A 23155-nucleotide genomic window follows, 5' to 3' on the forward strand; every position below is an offset into this window, starting at 1 on the left:
CCTGGGGGCGGGGCCACTGATTCCAGCCGCTCGCTCCGCTCCCACCATGTCCTTATAAGGAGCGCCCCGCGTTAGGGCTCCGGAATCCGGTTGCAATCCCTGCGGCGCAGCCCCAATCCCAGGCCCCTCCCTTGGGAATGGGGGCGGGGCGGGGTCTGGGCGGCGAGGTTGCGAGGGCGGAGCATCTCGAAGCAGGACCAATAGGAGTGGCGGCCCCGGTTTGAGCGGTGCTGCCATTGGGTGCGACGACGCGATGGGGGCGGGGCGCCCGCGGGGCTGGTTACGCCGAGGGAAGCCCGGACTCCGTAGTTGCTGCTCGCAGTCTGTCTTTCAGCGGGTTCCCGGCCCCGCCGTTCCCAATTTTCTGTAGCCCGCGGTTCGCCGCCCCGCTAGCCGCCGCGATGCCGGTGTTTCATACGCGCACGATCGAGAGCATCTTGGAGCCGGTGGCGCAGCAGATCTCGCACCTGGTGATCATGCACGAGGAAGGCGAGGTGGACGGTAAAGCCATCCCTGACCTCACCGCGCCCGTGGCCGCCGTGCAGGCGGCCGTCAGCAACCTTGTCCGGGTGAGCGCGCTGGGCCTGGGGTCGGGAGCGGGGTCAGGAGACATCCCAGTGGGTCCCCTTCGCCGGCTAGCTCCCTGTGGCTTTGCGCGTGGGCTCTGGAGCCAGATGGTCATGGGTTCGAACGCCGATTCCCCCCACTCTGTGACCTTGAGCGAGCCCCAGAGCTTCTGTGGGCCTCAGTTTCTTCATCTCTAAAATGGGGGCAATCATAAAAATGCCTGCCTTGCGGGTTTGTTGTGAAGATTCAGCGAGGTGGGTATTTGTAAAGTGCCCAGCGCAGCCTGTGACCCATAGTAGGCGCTCCGTAAATGATAGTTGTTAGGGTGTCTGATGGCCCCTTTCACTCAGCAGGCTGTCGCCCCTCACGTTGACAGCCTTGCTCTCAGCTCCTTTTTAGGCCTCCCCAGTCTGGCCTATGAGCTGGCGCGCTCCCCTACGGATTCCCCGCCTTTCCTTCCAGGGATTCTTACTTGAGCCGCGCTGTTCACCTTTCTAGTACTTCTGCCCCTCACCCTGAAACCTGCCTCACCCGCCACGCTCCCCCCGTGCTCCCCAAGTCTGGCTCTTTTGTCCACTTGTCTTCCTGGCCACTCGTCCGTCTCCCGGGCTCCTCCTTCCTGCCTAGGCATTTCTACTTCGGCTCACACCTCTGGCACTCTCAAACACCGGCCAATTTCTTTATGCAGTACTTCATGACCACGAGTCCTCTTTCCTCTTTCGCTTCACCTGCCGCCTTTCATTTTATTCCCTCCCGTGGAGATTTCCACCTGGCTTTACCTGCTGTCAAACGGCTTCCGCCCCCTGGGGCCTTTCCAGCCTCGGGGGCCCTCCTCCTCGGCCCCTCCTCCGGGCAGGAAGCAAGATGGAGTGCTGGGAGAGGCCTGTGGAATCTGGGATCTGCGGCCCCTGCCGGAGAGAAGGACGGGGCGTCTCCTCCCCGACCCGCAACTTTCGTGGGTGTCTGAGTGGCCCTTGCAGACCCCTGTAGCCCAGAGCTGTGACTCATAACTTAGGTGGTGCCTAGGGGAGGCGGAGCTCACTCCTGAAATGGGGAAAGAGGTGCTGTGACCAGTCTTTTAACACTTCCCTGACGAATATCACACTCTCTTTCCCACCCTGGGTGGGTGACTCAGACCGCTGCTGCCTGTGAGGGACAACTTTGGAAAAAGTTCATGCTGCTCCCCCACCGAGCTGTGTAAATAGTTTGTGTCAGGGTAGTTGGCAGGTTGGGAGGCAACTGTGGGTCTGGGTGGGGCTTGGGTTACTTATCTGATTAGAGCCCTGACTGCACCAGGGGCACTGTAGCTGCTGAAAGTCTTCAGTCTTTGGGTCCCTTCTCAGGCATTTGGAGAGACTGATCATTGGGAAGATGGGGGGGAACTCTATTGACCAAATTCTTATTCTTTCTATGTAGATTTAGAAAGAATCTATTCAGTAAGAATACTGTCTTCATTCAGAACATCTAGTTCTACATTGTTCTTGTTCTTTTTATATCTAATTTTAATCTAAGACTCCAGAGTACATTCTTATGTAGTGTTGTCTAACATGGCTGCATTCCAGGCCTCCATTTTTCAACAAATAGGAAACAATGTAAAGAGACAGGGTAATAGTGTCCCTCCATGGAGTACTTCAGGAAATGAAATCTTAAAACCACATGTTGCACTTGGAACAGAGCTAGTTTAGTCTAGAGGTTGATATCTGGTTAGGCTATTTAGAGAAAAGTTATTTATGAGCTTCATTGCATGAATTAATAAGAATTGAATGCTGCGTAGGGAGCATTGTAATAAATCAGCGATTCTCAGGTTGGGCTGTGCATCAGAATCACCGGTGGGGCTTTTTAGTAATAAAGATGTCCAACTCCCATCTCAGACTTAACTGTGGAGTTCTTCATGGGGTAGTCTCAAGGCCTTTTGTATTTTTTAGAAGCTCCATAGGTGGTTGTGATACATGCTTTGTTAGGAAACACTGCGAAGACATTGTGAGACAAATACTAAAGAAATAAGGCCAGTCAGGAGCTGAAAAAAATTACGTACAGTTATATCCCAGTACATACAAGAAAAGGGACTTGGGATTGCTGGTAGATCTGAATTAGCAGAGAGAAAGTTGGGAAGATTGTGCTGTTAGTCAATAATGAACAAAGGTACTGGTAAGTCATTTCCAGGTTACAACAAGTATATTGTCTGGACTAGCTCAGCAAGTAAGTTGGAGAGAAATTAGAGACGAAGTCAGTGTATGACATATGGGCACTTTAACAGAAGGCCTTATCCAATAAGATGAACAAAGACAGTGGGAGGGGAGAGGGGATGAGAATAGTGTTACAGGGTTTCAGGGAGACTGCATAGGTTGTGTTCTCTGGAGGCTGGACGACCTGCCCACTGCTTGAAATTCTCAGTGCCAGTTGTGGCCCTTATATATGTTACTGAATATTGTGATATTCAGGTTGTGTCTGGAGAACAGGCCTCATTTGATATTTCTTTATGTGCTCCCCGGTTCCTCCCCTCAACACTGCACACATTAAGTATTGCTGAAGGAAAGAGGGAACTGTGGGAGGCAAGATAAATTAGGAGACCTTTTAGACTGGTTGGTCATGAATATAATGAGGCCCTGGGCTTTGGATGTGGCAGGGAAAATGGAGAAGGAATTAATTAGAAATATAGTAGAAGAAGAGTTAATAGAACTTGATGATATAACTCTCAGGTTTTGGGGTGCCTGGGTGGCTCAGTGGGTTAAAACCTCTGCCTTCAGCTCGGGTCATGATCCCATGGTCCTGGGACTGAGCCTCATATAGGGCTCTCTGCTTAGCAGGGAGCCTGCTTCCTCCTCTCTCTCTCTCTGCCTACTTATGATCTCTGTCTGTCAAATAAATAAATAAAATCTTAAAAAAAAAAAGAACTCTCAGGTTTTTCTAGGAAAAAACATGGTGTTATTATAAAATAAGGAAACTGATTTTTGAACGAATATTATGGAACTTACATAATTCAGGTTTCTTTCAGTTACCTTGGGAGGTTATATTTTTGTTCCAGCGCTTCTGTTTGAGAATTTCTCTCAGATTATTTACATACCTATGTCAAATTAGTCAAGAAAATTTCATCTGCAGTGGACTTTCCATTAGCCCTATTATTTTATGTGCCGTTCTTGTGTCTAAATGAGCTTTGGATTTTTCCAGAATTAAAGTTTACCAGATGAAGACGAAATTGTCAATTGTTAAGCATCATCCTTCCTTTACCAAATAGGTATTTATTGAGACCCCCTTTTAATGTCAAAGCAGTGTAGGATTCTGGGCAAAGTAAGTACAATACTGGACTGCAAGGACTAAGCGACTGTAAGGAAGTGAAGTACCCTGGAAGTTCAGAGGAAGGTAAGATTACTTTTGAGGGGAGAATCCAGAAGGCTATATGGAGGATGTAACATTTGAGACAGGTGGGATTTGATTTAAAGACAAGGTAAGAAAGGCATTATAAGCAGAAAGAACTACCCAGACAAAGGCATAGAATTATTGAGCATCTGAGGACCACGTTTTGACTTAAGGCATTAAGGGGCAAAACTCATTTGGATTTACAACTTCATGTGTATTTGCTAAACAATTAGTCTGGTCACTTAACGCGCACACCTCATCACAACGGAGTCATCACTTTGACTGCACACTTAGGGAGGATTAGGATGGGAAATTATTCACATGTCCTTTTTTCAACTCAGGACTCAATCCTGAACAAGACCATTTTTTAAAAAACAGTTTTTTTGAGATATAATTCACATACCATACAATTCCCCCATTTAAAGTAGAGAATTAAGTGGGTTTTTTTGTTTTGTTTTTTAAATATATTGACAGAGTTGTGCCACCATCACTACAATCTAATTTTAGGAAGTTTGTGTCCCCTCACAGAGAATCCTCATACCCAAGTCACTCAGTCTCTCCCATCCCCCACCTTCCTAGTCCTAGGCAATCACCAGTCTACTGTCTGTCTTTGTGGATTTGCCTATTCTGGACATTTTATGTTAATGCAATCATAAAACATGTGGTCTTTCATGTCTGACTTCTTTCACTTTGCATGTTTTCAAGGTTCATCCAGGGGGTCATATAGTATGTATCAGAACTTCATTCCTTTTTGTTGCTGAATAATTTTCCATTATATGGAATAAGGCCATTTTAAATACAGAGAGTGATTCTAATGTAATAATAAAACAAGGAAGGGGAGCTAAGAGAAAGAAGGAAAAACAGAGGAAGGGTAAGAAGTTCCAAGGGTGAGATTCTGTGAGCAGTGTGAAAAAGTCAGAAGTCTTAGACTGCCTGTCTTGTAGCATGGTATATAAATTTTTCTTTTTTTTCTATTGAAGTGACCCATGGCCATCTGTCAGTATTTGTGACCCCATAGTTGTGGTAGTTTTATTAATGGGGCTTCAGACCCTTTGCCTTCTCCATTGCATCTGAGGGCATGTGTTGTAACTTCTCCTTGGGCTCATGAAATATTTATTTTGGGAGTTTTTGTGGCCTTGGCTTTTATGAGCCTCACCCATATATCATACCCTCTTGAGACCAGCTCTGGTACAAATAGCAGCATTGTCTTTAACCTAACCTGATAGATGGGGAAGACTGTTCTGCTCTTAAAAAGAGATCGGCAATTAATTTTGTCATTTGTAAATGATCGATATTAGCATCTGAAATTATTTTTGCTGTAATTTTTTTTTCTTGGTTGATGTTAGATATTTTTCAGTTAAAATAAATAACAACAGGACACCTGGCTGGGCTTAGTTGGAAGAGCATATGACTCTTGATCTTAGGGTTGTAGAGTTTGAACCCCATGTTGCCCCTAGAGATTACTTGAGGGGGGAAATATATATATATATATGTATATATATATATATATTTTTTTTATTCATTTGACAGAAAGAGAAAGATCACAAGTAGGCAGAGCAGCAGGCAGAGAGAGAAGGGGGGAAGCAGGCTCCCTGCTGAGCAGAGAGTCAGCCGTGGGGCTCAATCCCAGGACCCTGAGATCATGACCTGAGCCAAAGGCACAGGCTTAACCCACTGAGCCACTCAGGCACCCTGGAAAAAAGAAATCTTAATAAATAAATAAATAAATAAATAAATAAAATAACAACAATGGTGATAGGCCTCTGGGTGATTTTTTTTCCTTTTTAATATTTTTCTGTATTTTTTAGTTTTTAAAATGAACATATTTCTACATTAAGGAAAAAAGTAATCAAGTGAATATACAGAACATTTGTATAATCCTTTATAGTTAATAAAACACTTTCATCTACACTATCATAGTAATCCTTTAAGGTAGATATTGTGATGGTCCCAGTTTTACAGATGAGGATACTGTAGGTTAGGGAATTTAAGTAATCTGCCCTCAGTGGCGAAGCTAGTTAGTCGGAGAGCTTGAACCCAAACTCTGTTTCTCTTACTCTGTACCCTTTGCTTACTCTACTGCACTATTCTGTGTCCAATTAGAGCAAAGCTGTTAAATATCAGTGGAAGGTTTCCACCTAGAATTTGAAGCAACAAGAATGCTGTTAGTCATAGAGTTTCCATGTGACCTGGGCCTGGCAAAATTACCTGTTAAAAGCCTGGCTTTGGCAAGGCCTGCAATGAAGGGTCCATATATTAAAAGACTGGTGTGAAGGTAGGGATCTGTTTCACAGCAACATTCCATTTTGCAGCTTTTCTTTAGAAAAAAACACAAGAGTAGCTACAGATCAGCAAAGAAGTATTAATGCCTGCAAAACAGATAAAGGCTTTTTATAGTATATATGGCTGCTCAGCTCGAAAGCCTCTTAGAACTAATAGTATTTAAAGTACTTTTATAGGATTTCTGTATTTACATAGTATTTAAGGTAGGTTTGTGGATTCTTTGGGCAATCATGAAGTTTCATTTGAAAAATGAAAACCTTGAATCAAAAGAGATAAATGAATGACTCAGATTGTGAACTTTGTTCTAATAATACTTAACATTTACTCATGTGATTGAGAGAACAGAAGAGTTTTGAAGATAATAATGTTTCTACAACCATCTTTTTAATTTTAGTAGGGCCCCAATTTAAATATTCGTTTAGGGGCGCCTGGGTAGCACAGCTGGCTAAGCATCTGCCTTTGGTTTAGGCCATGATCCTGGGGTCCTAAAATCCAGCTCCACGTCCTTGTTGGGCTCCCTGCTCAGTGGGGAGTTGGCTTCTCCCTCTCCCTCTCCCGCTTGCCTGTGTGTGTGCGCTCTCTCTCTCAAATAAATAAAATCTTTAAAAAATATATTTGTTTATATATCTGCACAGTAGAAAGTTGGGCTTTTCCAAAGTTGTTTTATAAATAGCACTGGAATAACTCTAAGAGGACAGAATAAAAATTAGAATAAAAGTCTTGTTGATATTAAGCACAGTATCTTAAGTTGCATCCTTCTGTTACAGTCCAGGAATAAGGGCAGCATTAAAGCAACTACTTTTTTTTTTTTTTTTTAAGATTTTATTTATTTATTTGACAGAGAGTCAGCAAGAGAGGGATCACAAGCAGGGGGAGTGGGAGAGGGAGAAGCAGGTTTCCCTACGGATCCGGAAGCCTGATGTGGGGCTTGATCCTGGGATCAAGGACCCTGGGATCATGACCTGAGCTGAAGGCAGACACTTAATGACTGAGCCACCCAGGTGCCTCTAAAACAACTACTTTTATGAGGATGGGAACTATTTGGATTTTATATATTTCTTGTATATTTGTTAAAAAAGGAGTTTGATCATTTCAGATACTTATTTAATTACTGGTCATTTATATACATATAAAATGCTTACGCTTTATATGTATCACAACTAAGAGGGTTTTGTTATGCCTTTTTTTTTTTTTTTTTTTTTTTTTAATGCAGCTCAGCATAGCTGGTATACATGGTCTGGTAATATTTACCATACTTGGTCAGGGTTTGTTTTCTCTGCTACATTGTAGGTTCCTCAGTGTCAGGGACCACATCTTTTGTGTTCATTACTTAATTTCCAGTGGCTGGCTGTGACCATAGCTGTACCTTATGATTTTTTTTAAGTAAGTGAACATATATATAGTTTCTATTTTTTATGTGAAGAATACTGTAATAGAAATTTTGTGCAATGAATACTTTTCTTCTCCAGCTTTTAAACATCTGATACAGCTGAATTTGAACACTCTAATTGAATTTATTATGGGCTGTGTCTGAAACAAATATATATACTAAGAGGAAAGCATAAATGGCTAACTGCCCATTGGTTGAGATAACAAAAGTGTTCAGGCTATTTTGGGTTGTGGTTCTCTGTTTCAGAGTGCTTTCAACTATGCAGGCCACCTTCTAAATTCATAAATGAGAATATGTTGCTATCTGAAAGAGACATTGAGATCTTGCATTCTTTTAACATTGGAAGTTACTTTTTAAAATTTAACAATTTAGACCAGATGTTGATACATTATTTGGAGTCCTGCTGGTTACAGTGTGGTAGCATACTGTGAGTCCTGAATTCCTCATTAAAAGATCCTCACTTCCTTGAACTATGTGGCAGGAGACAAAGATTATCATAAAGCTGAACTGTCTATTTTTTGCTTTTTGACTGATCTGGCCCAGCCTTTTCATTGAACCTTATGTCATGGTCATGACAGTGGGGTACATTTTTACCTAATAACCCAGCATTAGAGCAGTATCAAAAGAGGTCTTAATCCTTAATCAGCAAATGTTAGTGATCAGCTGGTATCACAGCAGGATTTCTTTCTAGAATAATCCTATATGCTCAGTATTCTTGCTGAGGAAGGGTCATTCAGTTACTTCATGTTGTTTTGGGGCAGGTCTGCCCTTAAACCTTCCCATATAGACAGGTCTAGAAGGAGAAAATATAAATTTCAGCCTTAACTTTGTAAGCTTCAGCAGCCTTCAGTTCTGTATATCTAGTATAAATACATCAAAGGGAGGTTTAAAGAGTAAAGTTTGACTATGTAATAAGACTCTGAAACACCCAGAGAAGGAAGTGAATGTATTGGAGGATGAGAGGTACTCCCTTAAAAAAAAAAAAAAAGAAAATCTTTTTTAAAAAAGACAGTCTTCTGCTCCATAACCATTCTCAATGAAAACTAAATAAGTACTAAAATGGCTGTAAAAGACAGAGAAGCAAACACTTTGATCATTCAAAACTTACGTTATCTGAAAAAAACAAACAAACAAAAACTTATGTTATCTGAACTTAATCCTGTTTTTTCTTAAAGATTATTTATTTATTTGAGAGAGAGTTGGGGTAGGGGCAGAGGGAGACAGAGAGAGGATCCTTAAGCTGACTCCCTGCTGAGCGAAGAGCCCTGTTTGGGGCGCAATCCCATGGCCCTGAGATCATGACCTGAGCTGAAACCAAGAGCTGCCCGTTTAACTGACTGAGCCACCCAGGGCCCTCTCCCCCCGTTCAGTTTTTCTTAGTAATTTACAAAAAGATTTATTAGGAGGTTGAGATTAATATGTGGGTACCAGGGTGGTGCCTGGGTGGTTTAGTTGTTAGGCATCTGCCTTTGCTCAGGTCACGATCCCAGGGTCCTGGGATGGAGCCCAGCATCAGGCTCCCTGCTCAACAGGAAGCCTGCTTCTCTTTCTCCCACTCCCCCTGCTCGTGTTCCCTCTCTCGCTTTCTCTCTCTGTCAAATAAATAAAATAAAATCTTTAAAAAAAAATGTAGGTACTGATTTTTTTCACTGTATTTTATCATAATTGAAGTATTATATCCTTCATATAGTAATATAAATAATATTGAACTGTATACTGTTATCATGCTGAGCCTTCATATAGTCTTCTAAAAGGAACGACATTTTTCTTATTACAAAAGTATTGCATTTTCTTTGTTGAAATTTAGAAAATCTGTCTCCTCTCAGTTTTCTCAGCCTTTTCAGTCTGTTTGAACTTGACTTGTCTTACTCTCTCATTTCCTTTTCTCTCTACTCCCAACCAATTTGTGTTTCCCTGGATATAAATACAAACGAAACTATATATAGATGCACCACTTCTTATCCTTTTTCACTATTTAAAAAAACCCCAAACCCTTTAATTTACTTTCCCATTTAAGAATTTACAAAGAGGGGCGCCTGGGTGGCTCAGTGGGTTGAGCCTCTGCCTTCGTCTCAGCTCATGGTCTCAGGGTCCTGGGATCGAGCCCCGCATTGGGCTTTCTGCTCAGTGGAGAGTCTGCTTCCCTCTCTCTCTCTCTCTCTTTGCCTGCCTCTCTGCCTACTTGTGATCTCTCTCTGTCAAGTAAATAAATAAAATCTTAAAAAAAAAAAATTTACAGGGGCACCTGGGTGGCTCAGTGGGTTAAAACCTCTGCCTTCAGCTCAGGTCATGATCCCAGGGTACTGGGATCAAGCCCCGCATCGGGCTCTCTGCTCGGCGTGGAGTCTGCTTCCCTTCCTCTCTCTCTGCCTGCCTTTCTGCCTACGTGTGATCTCTGTCTGTCAAATAAATAAATAAAAATCTTAAAAAAAAATTTACCAAGAAAAGTGAGTCTGATACAATATCCCAAGACTTTGTCCTGTGCCATTTAAGGAGTCATGATGTACTTAGCTAACTGCTTGTTTCAGTAAATATGGAGTGAGATGACTTCAAAATAATAGGCTTAGTCATAACCTAATCTAGGTTAGATTAGAATTTCTAATCTGGACATGCTTGTTAAAGATATGGGGGCTTTAGTATGATTAAGTTTATTTAGGCATGTGCATTATGTGCAGACAGAGAGAGAATATGACAGAGTAATAAATGAAAGGGGACTTGGATAATTATACTCAGGAAGTTGGGGATTTGTTGCCTTCTTCCCAGTTCCTTGTAGATTTTGTGTCCTCGTATGCTGGATCATTAGTCTTTGATGATTGATTTGTGACTTTTCTTTCCACTTACCCCCACTCCCTCAGGGTATCTCCATTTTAGACTGTTGGTTTCTGGAGGGCAAGGACTGGGCTATATTCTTGATATTTCCAGTGCTGTTCTTATCGTAGTCCCTTGCTCATGGTATTCCTTCCGTAGGTGTGTTGTGCTTTGATACTTGCTATCCCAACTAGTCATTCTGATGAGGATAGCTCACTATCTTTTGCCTCCTTTGGAAGACATGGTGATTCTCTTTTCCTGCCCTCCAGTGTTGTTATATACGAGAAGCAAAGATTCGTAAATGATGTTATATTGTGTGGTTACATATTTGGACTTTTAAAGATTATTTATTTATTTGTTTATTTGACAGACAGAGATCACAAGTAGGCAGAAAGGCAGGGGGGGAGGTGGGGTGGGGTGGAGCAGGCTCCCTGCTGAGCAGAGAGCTCGATGTGGGGCTCAATTTGGGGCTCGATCCCAGGACCCTGGGATCATGACCTGAGCTGAAGGCAGAGGCTTTAACCCACTGAGCCATCCCGGTGCCCCTATTTGGACTTTTAGAGTCCAAAAAATTTTATATCACTTCTGTTAGGAGTCAGCTCATTGGGTTGGTGTGATTGTGGGATGTATGTGTGTACAGAGGATGAGAGGTAGTGAATCTTAGAAGTAAAAATGTTATACAAATACTGTTAAGTTACAGAAAATAGAATCTTTGGCCCTTAGAGAATTTCCCACTGATAAGATTTCCAGTTGAATGACTTTTAAGAGGAAAGTGGCTGAATTTCATTGTAGTTGGCCACAATCCAAGTAAAAGTCATTCCTTCTTTTGAAATAAGTTTAACTTATTCCCATAAGTAAGCTTTCTGTGAAGAAAGAGAAATAGCACATTTGTTCTTAGAGTTGGGAGGTGAGGGACCTCTATTATCTAGCTCCCGATATTTCAAGCCTTCTTTCGTTCTCCAGCCCATCTCTGAAGAACTGGCTCATCTTTCATCTGTAACGTAGACAACATGTTTTTATTCATCCAATTAAAGTAGATAAGGATATATGAATGGGGAAGTAATTCTTAACATAGGAAAAAATCGAGACTACTAACACATAAATTTCTTATCTTACAGCTCTTCTCCCCAAATGGCAGACTTAGTCATTAGACCCTTGCTATGTTCATTGCTAGGTGTTCTGAATGATGGTGGGATATTATATAAGATGTGGTCTCTGGCCTCAGGTTGTTAAAATACAGATGAAATTTATAATCTTATAAAAGATGTATCTTATTGACATCCTCTGTACTGGTAAAATTGTTTGCAGAATTTAAGTTATTCATTTTAAAGGGTTGTGCGCTAGTACTGCAAATAATTTATTCCTTGGAGCCATGGGGGAAATAAGAGTGGGCCAGTGGCAGAATGATCAGGTTATGGTCCTCATAGTGAGGAAAAGACCTTTGAGCACTGGTCTCAGCTGTTATCTTCTTGTGGTACTCGAGGCACACTTGTTTTCATTTCCTCCAAAGTGCAGTGCTATTCCTTTGCCTGAACTACTCTCCAGTACTTCTTTATTTGGGTAATTTCTAGGCATCCTCAACTTCCATATTAAATGTCAGTGTTTTCGGGACTACCTCCCTGACTTTACCTCTAAAATTGAGTTAGGTCCATCTTATCATATGATTCCTAGGTTTTCCCCTTATTTTGCTTATCACAGTTATATGTAATTATTTGTGTGGTTATTACTTATTTAATATCTTTTTCCCTGCTAGATCCCTAATGGGCAAATACTGATTCTGCTGTGTTTACTCCTGAATTTTCAGCACCCATCAGAGTGTACTTGTACTTTGGCACATAGTGGAGTCTTGAAGAATATCTGTTGATGAACAAATGGGAAGGCCATTTACTGCTTCCCTACCAAAACTGTTTTATGCTTCTTTGGAAAAATATATATCATGCTGTGAGTGAATCTTTGGTGAAATTTAATTGCCAATTAGGAAGTAGCTATAAATTGTTGCTTGGCACAGGGCATCACATGTGGTAGGCCATCCAATTCCTGTTCCCTGAAAGAATAAATTCCAGGCATGAAGTCTCGGGGTGCAGATGAGAATAATCCTGCCCAACAAGGGAATATGCAGAATTTGTAAGTGTAAGTAAAAATATAACATGGATTTGGAATTCTCTATTAGTTTTAATCCTTTGCAAATAAATGGAATAGAAAATTTGGGCAAAATGTATCTGGTATGAGTAAGCAAATCTCAAAGTCAGACTTTAGATACAGATACAAGGCAAATCAGCATATAAACATGACAAGACTCTTGGGAGGCAGTACAGTGTAATGGTTAAGAGTAAATGCTCTGGAGCTAAACTCCTTGGTTCAAATCCCGATATTGATTGACACCTTTGAGGTATGTAAATTGGGGAAAGTATTTAATCTCTTTCTCATGGTCCTCCTTTGTAAAGCAAAGCTACTCCCCTACTACCTGACTCATCATGTATTTTGGGGAGGATTAATGAGTTCATGAAAATGGTTAGAACTATGCCTGACATAGAGTTAAGAGCTCAGTGAGTGTTAGATATATTAGTATATTTTCCATGGTATTTAAGTCCTATTTTAAATGTTAGTCTAATGAAAAGGCAGTGTTCACTTTTTTAAAAATGTCTTAGCATAACTTCTAACTTTTGCTTAACAAGGCAAAGTGCCAGTGAAAGCTTTCAGTAGAATTCCATATGTTGTGGGATATACAGTTTTACCAACTGTGGGGAAAATATCACTTACAGTTTAGGTGCCTGAGCTTTTGATTGCCATTTTCCCGTGATTAAAATCAAACATCTAAATTTTTGATTCATATCTCCTTTGGAGCAATAGTAAGGGGAGAAAGCATATATATTTAGAACCTATATAAATATGTTTTTTCCCAGCTTAGAAACAAGAAGAAACAAGAGGCTTAGGATTTGGTATTTTATCCCAAGCATTCATTGTCCCATTTTTTAAAAAAGAAAAAAATTGAAGGGATAGTCAGGCCATTCACTAAAATAGTAAGATGGAATCAGCCTTCTAGGTAGTGTTGAGAAGTATAATCAACGTGTGGAATAGAATTCATTTAATTCTGGAACAGAACAGCCAAATTAATGTAACAAATATGTAATGACTACATACTATGGTAGACATTAGATGGGCTTAGTATCTTTTGCCTGAAAGGAGGGCTAGAATTTCAGGTGTCCTGTCAGCATGGGAGTACGTGTTAAAAGTGATGGTCACACTACTAGTTTGGAAGGTATATCTATTATTTCTAGTCTTATAGTGATGTTCTGGAAGAAAATTTTTAAAAAAGATTTTATTTATTTATTTGACAGAGAGAGATCACAAGTAGGCCAAGAGGCAGGCGGGGATTGGGGGGGGGGGTGGGAAAGCAGGCTCCCTGCTTGATCCCAGGACCTTGAGATCATGACCTGAGCTGAAGGCAGAGGCTTAACCCACTGAGCCACCCAGGCGCCCCGATTTCCTGGAAAAATTTTACCCTGTGTATTTAACTTGAAAGTCTTAAATTAGTTAGCATTTTTACTGTCTTCCTGAGTAATATAAAGATTGTAAAATACTTCAATTCCATGGTTCCTTTATATATGGTTGTCTAAGATTTTGTTCTGTCTTCTTTCTTCACTCCATAAATTAGATACTATTTTTTTCTTACACTGTTGCTTTTCCCCCCATTTACTCACATTTACCATTTTCTTTGAGATATAGGAGAAATGATGAATAGCTCATCCTTCTAGGTGTATCTCTCTACTTCCTCTACAATAGTATCTTTATTGGGATCTTTGGGCAGTCCACACTCTTCAGTTTCTGTTTGTCTAAAATATCTTTTTTCTTCTTTAAGATTCTATTTATTTATTTATTTATTATTTTTTAAAAGATTTTATTTTATTTATTTGACAGACAGAGATCACAAGTAGGCAGAGAGGCAGGCAGAGAGAGAGGAGGAAACAGACTTCCTGCTGAGCAGAGAGCCCGATGTGGGGCTCAATTTGGGGCTCAATCCCAGGACCCTGGGATCATGACCTGAGCCGAAGGCAGAGGCCACCCAGGCGCCCTTTTGTCTTCTTTTTGAAAGATAATTTCATTAGATCAACAAATCAGGGCTGATAGTAATTTTTTTCCAGCACTTTGAAAATATTATTCCAGTGCTTTTGCATTCATATCAGCCATTGGTCTAATTGTTGTTTTGCTGTACATTATAACTTTTTTCTCTGGAGGTTTTAACACCTTATGTATGTTTCTTAGGATTTTTTGGGGCTCCCTGATTTTTGCAGATTGATTTCTTTTAATCAGTCCTAGAAAATTATTAGCCATTATCTTTTTGAATTTTTACCCCTTCCCTCATTTTATTCTATTCTTGAGGAACTCTAGTTGGAAAAAGGTACTTTCTCCCTCTGTCCTTCATATCTTTTCTCAGTTTATATTTTCCATTTGGTAATTTCTTCAGCTTTTCCATTTTGCTAATTCTCATACAGCTGTGTCTAATGTAATTTAATTGATCTACTGTGTTTTAAATTTAAATGACTATTTTTTACTTCTAGAATTGCTTGTACGTTTTTCAAAATCTGCTAGCAATTCTGATAGTCTCTCATTCTTTAATCAAACATTTTGAAAAAGATTGTTTGTATTCTCTCTCTCTCTCTCTTTTTTTTTTTTTTTTTTGGTTTGGTAAAAATATATGTTGGAGCATAGAGCCTATAAGAGCTAATACTGGGATGAGAATAGAAAGGTACTTTTGAAATCTGAAGAAGGGGCAACTGGATGGCTCAGTCACTGGGCATCTGCCTTGGGCTTAGGTTATGATCCTAGGGTCCTGGGATCAAGCCCCACATCAGGACTCCCTGCTCAGCGGGGAGCCTGCTTCTTCCTCTCCAGCTCCCTTGTGCTTGTGTTCCCTTTCTCACTATCTCTCTCTGTCATAAATAAATAAAATCTTAAAAAATAATCTGAAGAAATGTCAGGATAATATTACTATCTTGAGGCTGTAGAAGTCTCGGATTATTTTCTTTTTTTCTTTTACATTTTTAAAGAAATTATTTATTTATTTGAGAGAAAGAGAGAGTGGGCACCAGCAGGGGGAGGGGCAGAGGGATAAGCAGACTCCCCACCGAGCACGGAGCTGGACACAGGGCTTGGTCCCAGGACCCCAAGATCACTGCCTGAGCCAAAGTTAGATGCTTAACTGACTGTGTCACCCAGGTGCCCCTTCTTGAATTTTTTTTGTTGCTGTAAAATTATATATAACGTGGAAGTTACCATTTTAACTATTTTTAAGAATGCAGTTCTGTGACATTAAGTACATTCACATTGTTGTGTCGCCATTACTGCCTTCTGCCTCTAGAGCCTTTTCATTGCCCCCGACTGAAGCTCTGCACCCATTAAACCCTTACCCCATTTCTTATTCCCCCGAGTCCCTACAGCTGCAATTCTACTTTCTATTGCTTTGAGCTTGACTTGTCTAGGTAACTCATATAAATAGAATCATACAGTATTTGTCCTTTTGTGACTGGCCTATTTTTAAAAAATTATTTATTTATTTATTTATTTATTTATTTATTTATTTGACAAGAGCAGAAACACAAGCAGGGGGAGTGGGACAGGGAGGAGCAGGCCTCCCACCAAGCAGGGAGCCAGATCCTAGGATGCTGGGATCCTGAGTGGAGCCAAAGACAGATGCCCAATGACTGAGCCGCCCAGGCACCCCATGACTGGCCTATTTTTACTTAGTATAATGTCTTCAAGGTTCATCCATGTTGTAGCTTATATCAGAATTTCTGTCCTTGGGGTGCCTGGGTGGCTCAGTGGGTTAAAGCCTCTACCTTCGGCTCAGGTCATGATCCCAGGGTCCTGGGATTGAGCCCCGCATGGGGCTCTCTGCTCAGCAGTGAGCCTGCTTCCCCCAACCCCATCTCTCTCTCTCTGCCTACCTCTCTGCCTACTTGTGATCTCCGTCTGTCAAATGAATAAATAAAATCTTAAAAAAAAAAAAGAATTTCCATCCTTTTGAAGTCTAAGTAATATTCCATTGTAGGTATGTACTGCATTTTGCTTATGTATTTATCCAGTGATGGACACTTGGGTTCCTTTTTTTTTTTGCTACTATGAGTAATCCTGCTATTTCATCATTTTTTTTATTGCCCTGAGACCTAGACTTTGTCCCTGAGGGATAGAATGTTCTCATGGAGTCAGGTAAGACTGTGAACCCAGCCAATGATGCCAGGGAGCAAACATGTAATCAAATCAGGCCAAAGGGCTTTTTGCACCAAATGGCAGGAAGACAGGAGAGGAAGTTCATTCTGTCTTAGAGAGCCAGTATTTGAAACACGAAGTTTGCCAGCCAGAGAAAAATGGGAAATCCTTCAGTGCAGGGCAGGAGTGTGAATGAGCAGTGAGGGAGTGGGGCAGCTTTAGTAAAGAGACTACTAAGGTAGATTTGTGCTAGTTTGGGAAGGGACTTATGTGCCATATTAACCAATCAGATAAAACCCCACTTTAATTTTTGAGTAAGTAAAAAATTCACCTGGTTCAAAACTTTTAAAAAAGATTTTATATTTATTTATTTATTTGAGAGAGAGAGAGAGAGAGAGAAAGAGAATGTGTACACATGCATGAGCAAGGGAGCAGGAGGGGACAGGCAGAAGGAGAGGGAGATGCAGGGACCCTAATGCAGGGCTCCCTCCCAGGACCCTGGGATCATGCATGACCTGAGCCAACGGTATATTGACTAAACCACCCAGGCGCCCCCACCTGGTTCCAAATTTAAAAGTTTCGGCAAGGGATTTAGTAAATAGTCTTTCTCCACCCTTGAACTCCAGCCACTGTTTCATTAGGAAACTAATAGGTTCCCTCCTCTTAGGTAACCAATGAACCCAATGTCTTGGGTATGCTTCTAGAGATGGCTTATGCATATTCAGGTGATAGGTTTTCCCCTTTAATACGAATGGTGACCTATTGTACCTGTTCCTTGATTTTCTTTTTTTCCCCTTAACATACTTTGGAGAATATTTTTTATCAATGCATATTGAGTCTTTTGACAGTTACATAATACTCCATTGATGATTGTAACATAATTTATGTAACTAGTTCCTTATGGAAGGACATTAGGTTATTTGTGATCTTTTGACTGTGGCAATGAATGACATAGCTGGGTAATTTTATGCCTGTGCAGGTATATTTGTAGGGTAATTTCTAGAAGCAGACCATTCCAAGCACTGGATGTTAGTCAATGGAAGGATTATATATATATATATATATATATATATATATATATATATATAATGAGGGAAAGGGAGGAGAGGCAGAGGGAGTGGGAGAGAGAGAATCTTAAGCAGACTCCATGTCCTGTTTGGAGCCGGCAGGAGGCCCAACCCCACAATTCTGAGGTCATGACTTTGAGCCAAAATCAAGAGCTGGCCGCTAAACCGACTAAGCCACCCAGGCACTCCAGCAATGGAAGGATTTTAAATCGTGGTATAACATGGACAGTTTTGGGTTTGGTAAAGATCACCCTGGTAGTCGTGAGAAAGATAGGTTGGAGAGTGAGACACACTCTCCCTCCAGTGAGGGCTGCCTTCAAGCACTGGGGAACTGCAAACAGAGAAAGATGGGGGCAAATTCTAGAGAGGCTCTTTATTACTTTACAGTTGAATTCACAGTATTCTCAATTTCAGAAATGCACCAGTAAAACAAAATGGTTTTAAGAATTATTTTATTAAATTCATCATACCCGTATCTTTTTTATTTCATATGGAAGAAAGAAAAGTAAATACAGTGGTTAGTAGCATGGATCTACCTGTAGAGATCTTGGAAGAAAACAGGAAAAGATCAAGTTGAAGTGAGAGCTCTGAGGAAGGGACTATACTTTGGCCTTGAACTCAGCTATGCCAGGGGTTTTTAAAGATTTTATTTATTTGATAGAGAAACACAGAGAGAAGGAACACAAGCAGGGGGAGTGGGAAAGGAAGAAGCAGGCTTCCCACCACGCAGAGATCCCGATGCGGGGCTCGATCTCAGGATCTGGGATCATGACCTGAGCTGAAGGCAGCCACTTAACCAACTGACCTAGCCAGGCGCCCCTGCCAGGGCTTTTTAATCACTTCAGTATGTATTCCAGGTTGACATGGACAGATACCTGTGCTAAGATGTTAGGCAAAAAACAGTAGGGGTATATATTTAGAATGATCCCATTTTGTATTATCCTGTGTGTGGAAGAACATACACTAAAATGTGGTGGGATTGAGTAGTGGGATTTCAGGGTACACAGTTTTTTCTTACCATAATTCATGTTTTTCTCTTAACAACGAACTTGTATCACTTATGAAGTAAAAAGATAAATCCAGTATTTTCCTATATCTTTTTCTTCTTATTGTTTGCACTGTTCTCAGTGCTTGGAATCACCCTTACTCTCTTGTTAAAATGTGGTTGTCACTTTCTCCATGAAGTCCTTTCCAGGCTGCTCAGTGGAAATTAATCTCTCCTTGTCTGTGTTTCCTCTCAGATGCTGTCACGAATTAGAGCTACTTATGTCGTCCCTCTAAGCTCACCTACCTTACAATATGAGACCTGGAAGGCATGCAGTACTCTCATACAGTGGGATTACTTGCACTTGGGAGATAGTGTAATGCTAAATCAGTTGTTTTTGCAGCACTGGAGTATTTTCTCTGTCAGAGGGAGAAAAAAATAGATACACATTCCAAGTCATAGTCAGCAGAGTGATTTTTTTAAAATTCTGAGTGCAACGATGTATCTATATACCGCAGATGAATCCTGTTTCCTAATTTGAGAAGGCTGCTGAAACGTCTCTGGAGAACAAGGAGCCATAAATAATAAACATCATCTCTAAAACTCTCTACTGCATCTCTAACATGGAAATTTGAATGTTGCATTTTACCTGAATTATACCAGAAAACTTTTATCTTTGAGCTGGGAGCTCCAACTTGGGTTATTTGTTCTGAAGTTTCCGTACACAGACAACTTCCTCAGTCTATGGTGGTCATGTATTGAAGGCACTGAGTAATGAGGCGAAATCCCCATCTTCTCCCTTGTCCAGAAACTGAGTCCTTTTATTATGTTTGCCAGATAAACCTTGTCTCTTCTTTTTTTCTTTTATTTTTCTTGTTCTTTTCTTTTCTTTTTTTCTGACTAGTGTTCTGTTGATTTTTCCTTCCATGTCTTTTTTCTTCTTCTCCTTCCTCAAAGCTACCAGTCTAGATTAGGCTTTAATAGTACCCCTCTTTGATAGTTACCTTCTAGTCTCTCACTCCCATCCGTTACTACCAGTTTACTTAGTAAATCTAAGTACAGCTCTGATCTTAACACTTTTCTTGCTCACAAGCATGTACCTCCTCCAGTTGTCTTCTAAAGTAATCTAATCTCCTTATTCTAGCTCTTAAGGGCTATCATTTTAAAAATGAGAAGTTGTATTCTCAGACATGATCAACAGGGTGTCTGAAGAAGGTATCTTGAACAGTGGAAAAGTCAAAATCAGATTCCACTGCTGGTCCTACCCCACCATAGTGCCCCTCCCTCAAAGCCTCTGCTAGCCCAGTGAGACTGCTTGGCATTTCTGAGCAAATTCAAGTTCTTCTCAGTTGTTTCTTTTTTCTCTTCCTCCCCTTCTCCCTCCCTTTCTCTCTCTTTCTCTCTCTCTTTCTTTCTTTTTAAAAGATTTTATTTATTTATTTATTTGACAGAGAGAGAGAGACACACAGTGAGAGAGGGAACACAAGCAGGGGGAATGGGAGAGGGAGAAGCAGGCTTCCTGTTGAGCAGGGAGCCCGATGTGGGGCTTGATCCCTGGACCCCGTGATCATGACCTGAGCTGAAGGCAGCCACTTAATGACTGAGCCACCCAGGCTCCCCTCTCAGTTCTGTTTCTTTGCATATACTGCATTTTCTTCCATCTAAGATACCTTCTTCCCTCCAGAAATTATATCCACACTTTAAGGCTCAGCTCAAATACCAAAGACTGCCCTAATCTCAACAACTGCTCATACTGTCTGTCCACTTACCCCTGGTGGTGCTAAGTTCGATCTCCCTGTTGTATTCGTGTAGTGCTGATGCTCTTCCAGGCCATAAACTCCTTAACTGCATCTTTGTGTCACCACACATGATCTTCCACATAGAATTCTCAGGACATAAGTTAAAGAATAAATTAATCTAAAAATGTCAGGACACAAGAGGTGCCTTTAACATCTCTAGTTTATGTCTATTATGAAAAAAAGAAAAGAAAATACAGCACCACTATGTAATATTTTTGATGGCATCAGCTGTATAGAAGAATTCATGGTGAGTTTACCTACACAATATCTACCTAGTAATCGATGATGTATACCCTACAGAGAACTTAGATTTGTCCTAATATATATTGTGTTTTTTGAGAGAGAAGGGAGGGAGCAGAGAGAGAGGGAGAGAGAGAGACAGAGAATACCAGCAGAGGGGGAGGGACAGAGGGAGAGTCAGACTCCCTGCTGAGCAGGGAGCCTGATCTGGGGTTCTGTCCCAGGACCCCAGGATTATAACCTGAGCCAAAGGCAGACACTTAACCAACTGAGCCATCCAGTTGCCCCAACACAATTATATTTGATTGCTAGGCTTATGGAAACTTGCCTGCGAAGGTAGGAATTCACACATTAACTTCAAATTCAACAATGATAACCTTATACATTGTTGATCTCCAGGGATTCTCTGCTATCTTATCTTCCACAAAATTCACTTTCAGAAGTTTTCCAATTATGAACGAATACAGACTTCTGTTGTTCTGTAATGAATCATTAGGAGTGAACTTAATATTTAGTGGCGACTGAAGATAAAAGGATTGTAGTTAAGTGTATAGGTGCTTTGCTAGCATTGACTTTTAATACTTTACTTAAAGCATTAACAATAAAAAAAATAGATGAATGGACTCCCATGATAGTGTAATTCTTTCAATTCTGACTAATTGTGTTTCTTCCTTTTGCCCAACTGGACATAAGTTATCTAAGATGGTAGAGCCAGAACTTACTAAAGGGTTTAGTTATCTATGGTGGCTATTCAATAGGTAGGTTGTAGTACTGATCTTTTGTGTTAGTAAGCAAGTGAAACAAAAGGAAATAAACTTAATATTCCTGCAGAAGGCTTCTGATTAAACTGAGGCTGTGTCTAATCTATTCATGTTGTATGAGGAGCAGTGATGAAATACAGTCTGCCAGAGGCACAAACACTATTACTGGGGCTGGTTGACAACTTTTTTTCTGTCTGTACATCTTGGCCAGTTTGGTCTGTGCTCTTATTTCACTTTTCAGCAAGTTTAGAATTCAGTCCTGCTCAGCCCATATGTAGTCACACTGACTATGTTTGTAGTCATTGAGAAGAAGAGGTAAAAACATGAAAAACAAAAGTCTGCAGGCTTTTGTTTAGTGTGGATACTAATAAACAGGTCTTTTCTATGGGCATTTTTTTTTGTTTTGTTTTTTTTAAAGAGAGAGATCACAAGTAGGCAGAGAAGCAGGCAGGGAAAGAGGGAGAAGCAGGCTCCCTGCTGTGCAGAGAGCCTGATGTGGGGCTCCATCCCAGGACCTTGAGATCACGACTGGAGTTGAAGGCAGAGGCTTAACCCACTGAGCCACCCAGGTGCCCCTCTATGGGCGTTTTAAATTGGTAGCTTTAACCACTTGCCTTGTGAATGCTCTGAAACATTGGATTTCCAGTTCTAGCTGTTTGCGAGAAATGTGTTTGTGGCTTGAGTGGAGAAATAGAGTAATTTTGCTTCTGGTCCTAATTTAATGGGTCAGAGTGTCTATTACAGTCTGGAGCCAAATTTAATTACTAAACTGTAAAAGTGACTCTGAATGATCTCCGGTTAGCAAGCAGGATGGCTCCCAACATGAGTAAAGAGACTTAAAGACTTTTGCCATTGGATTACTATTTCAATTTTTAAAAATTTTATTATATTTTTAAAAATTTTAATTTATTTTTATTATTTTTAATAGTTTGCATTTTAAAGATTTTATGTATTTATTTGACAGAGAGAAATCACAAGTAGATGGAGAGGCAGGCAGAGAGAGAGAGAGAGGGAAGCAGGCTCCCTGCTGAGCAGAGAGCCCGATACGGGACTCGATCTTAGGACCCTGAGATCATGACCTGAGCTGAAAGCAGCGGCTTAACCCGCTGAGCCACCCAGGCACCCCGTTTTTTTATCTTTAATTTTTAAAATTTTTCAAAAATTATCTCAAATTTTGACCACACCTGTAATTTAAAAAAAAAAAAAGAAAGAAAGAAAAGCAGGGCACCTGTGTGGCTCAGGTGGTTTGGTATCTAACTCTTGATTTCGGCTCAGGTTGTGGTCTCAGGATTGTGACATTGAGCCCCTCATTGGGCTCTGCGCTCAGTGCAGAGCCTGGGATTTTATCCTTGTCCCTCTGCCCATTTATCCCCCCTGCTCCTCTTCCCCTCTACTCCTTTCCCCACTCATGTGCACTCTCTAAATAAATAAATAAATCAGTCTTTAAAAAAAAAAAAGGTAAAAAGCTATGTTATTTGTCAGTCCTGGCTCAATATTTAGAATGAATGGAGGCCAGGTTGACTTCCTAAGCCAATAACAGTTATAGAGTTGAAGCGGCTGCAGCCTAGTGAGTCTAACCCGTCCTGCCTGTGGAAACCTTCCAGCTTCTGGGAAGGGAAACCAGAACAATTGGGTATGGGCTGATGAGACTGCAGCCTGATGGTTTATATTTGCCAGTTGTGAGCCTGAAG

The 23155-nt window shown here is 40.9% G+C and overlaps 1 protein-coding gene across 2 annotated transcripts in view; it reads left to right on the top strand.

Annotated features, from left to right (window-relative positions):
• Positions 1 to 281: 281 nt before the first annotated feature.
• VCL (vinculin) overlaps positions 282 to 23155 on the top strand; it is a 121837-nt gene continuing 98963 nt past the window's right edge. Inside the window, exon 1 of one of the 2 annotated variants that reach the window (XM_004769370.3) lies at positions 282 to 569. In XM_004769370.3, coding sequence (XP_004769427.1) covers positions 402 to 569 — 168 coding nt within the window. In that variant the 5' untranslated portion in view covers positions 282 to 401. The remainder of the gene's footprint in view (positions 570 to 23155) is intronic. The other variant, XM_004769372.3, reaches the window with a different exon arrangement.

The sequence above is a fragment of the Mustela putorius genome, unplaced genomic scaffold, assembly GCF_011764305.1.
Source record: "Mustela putorius furo isolate JIRA1106 unplaced genomic scaffold, ASM1176430v1.1 tig00000698_pilon_pilon_pilon, whole genome shotgun sequence".
Lineage (NCBI taxonomy): Eukaryota > Metazoa > Chordata > Mammalia > Carnivora > Mustelidae > Mustela > Mustela putorius.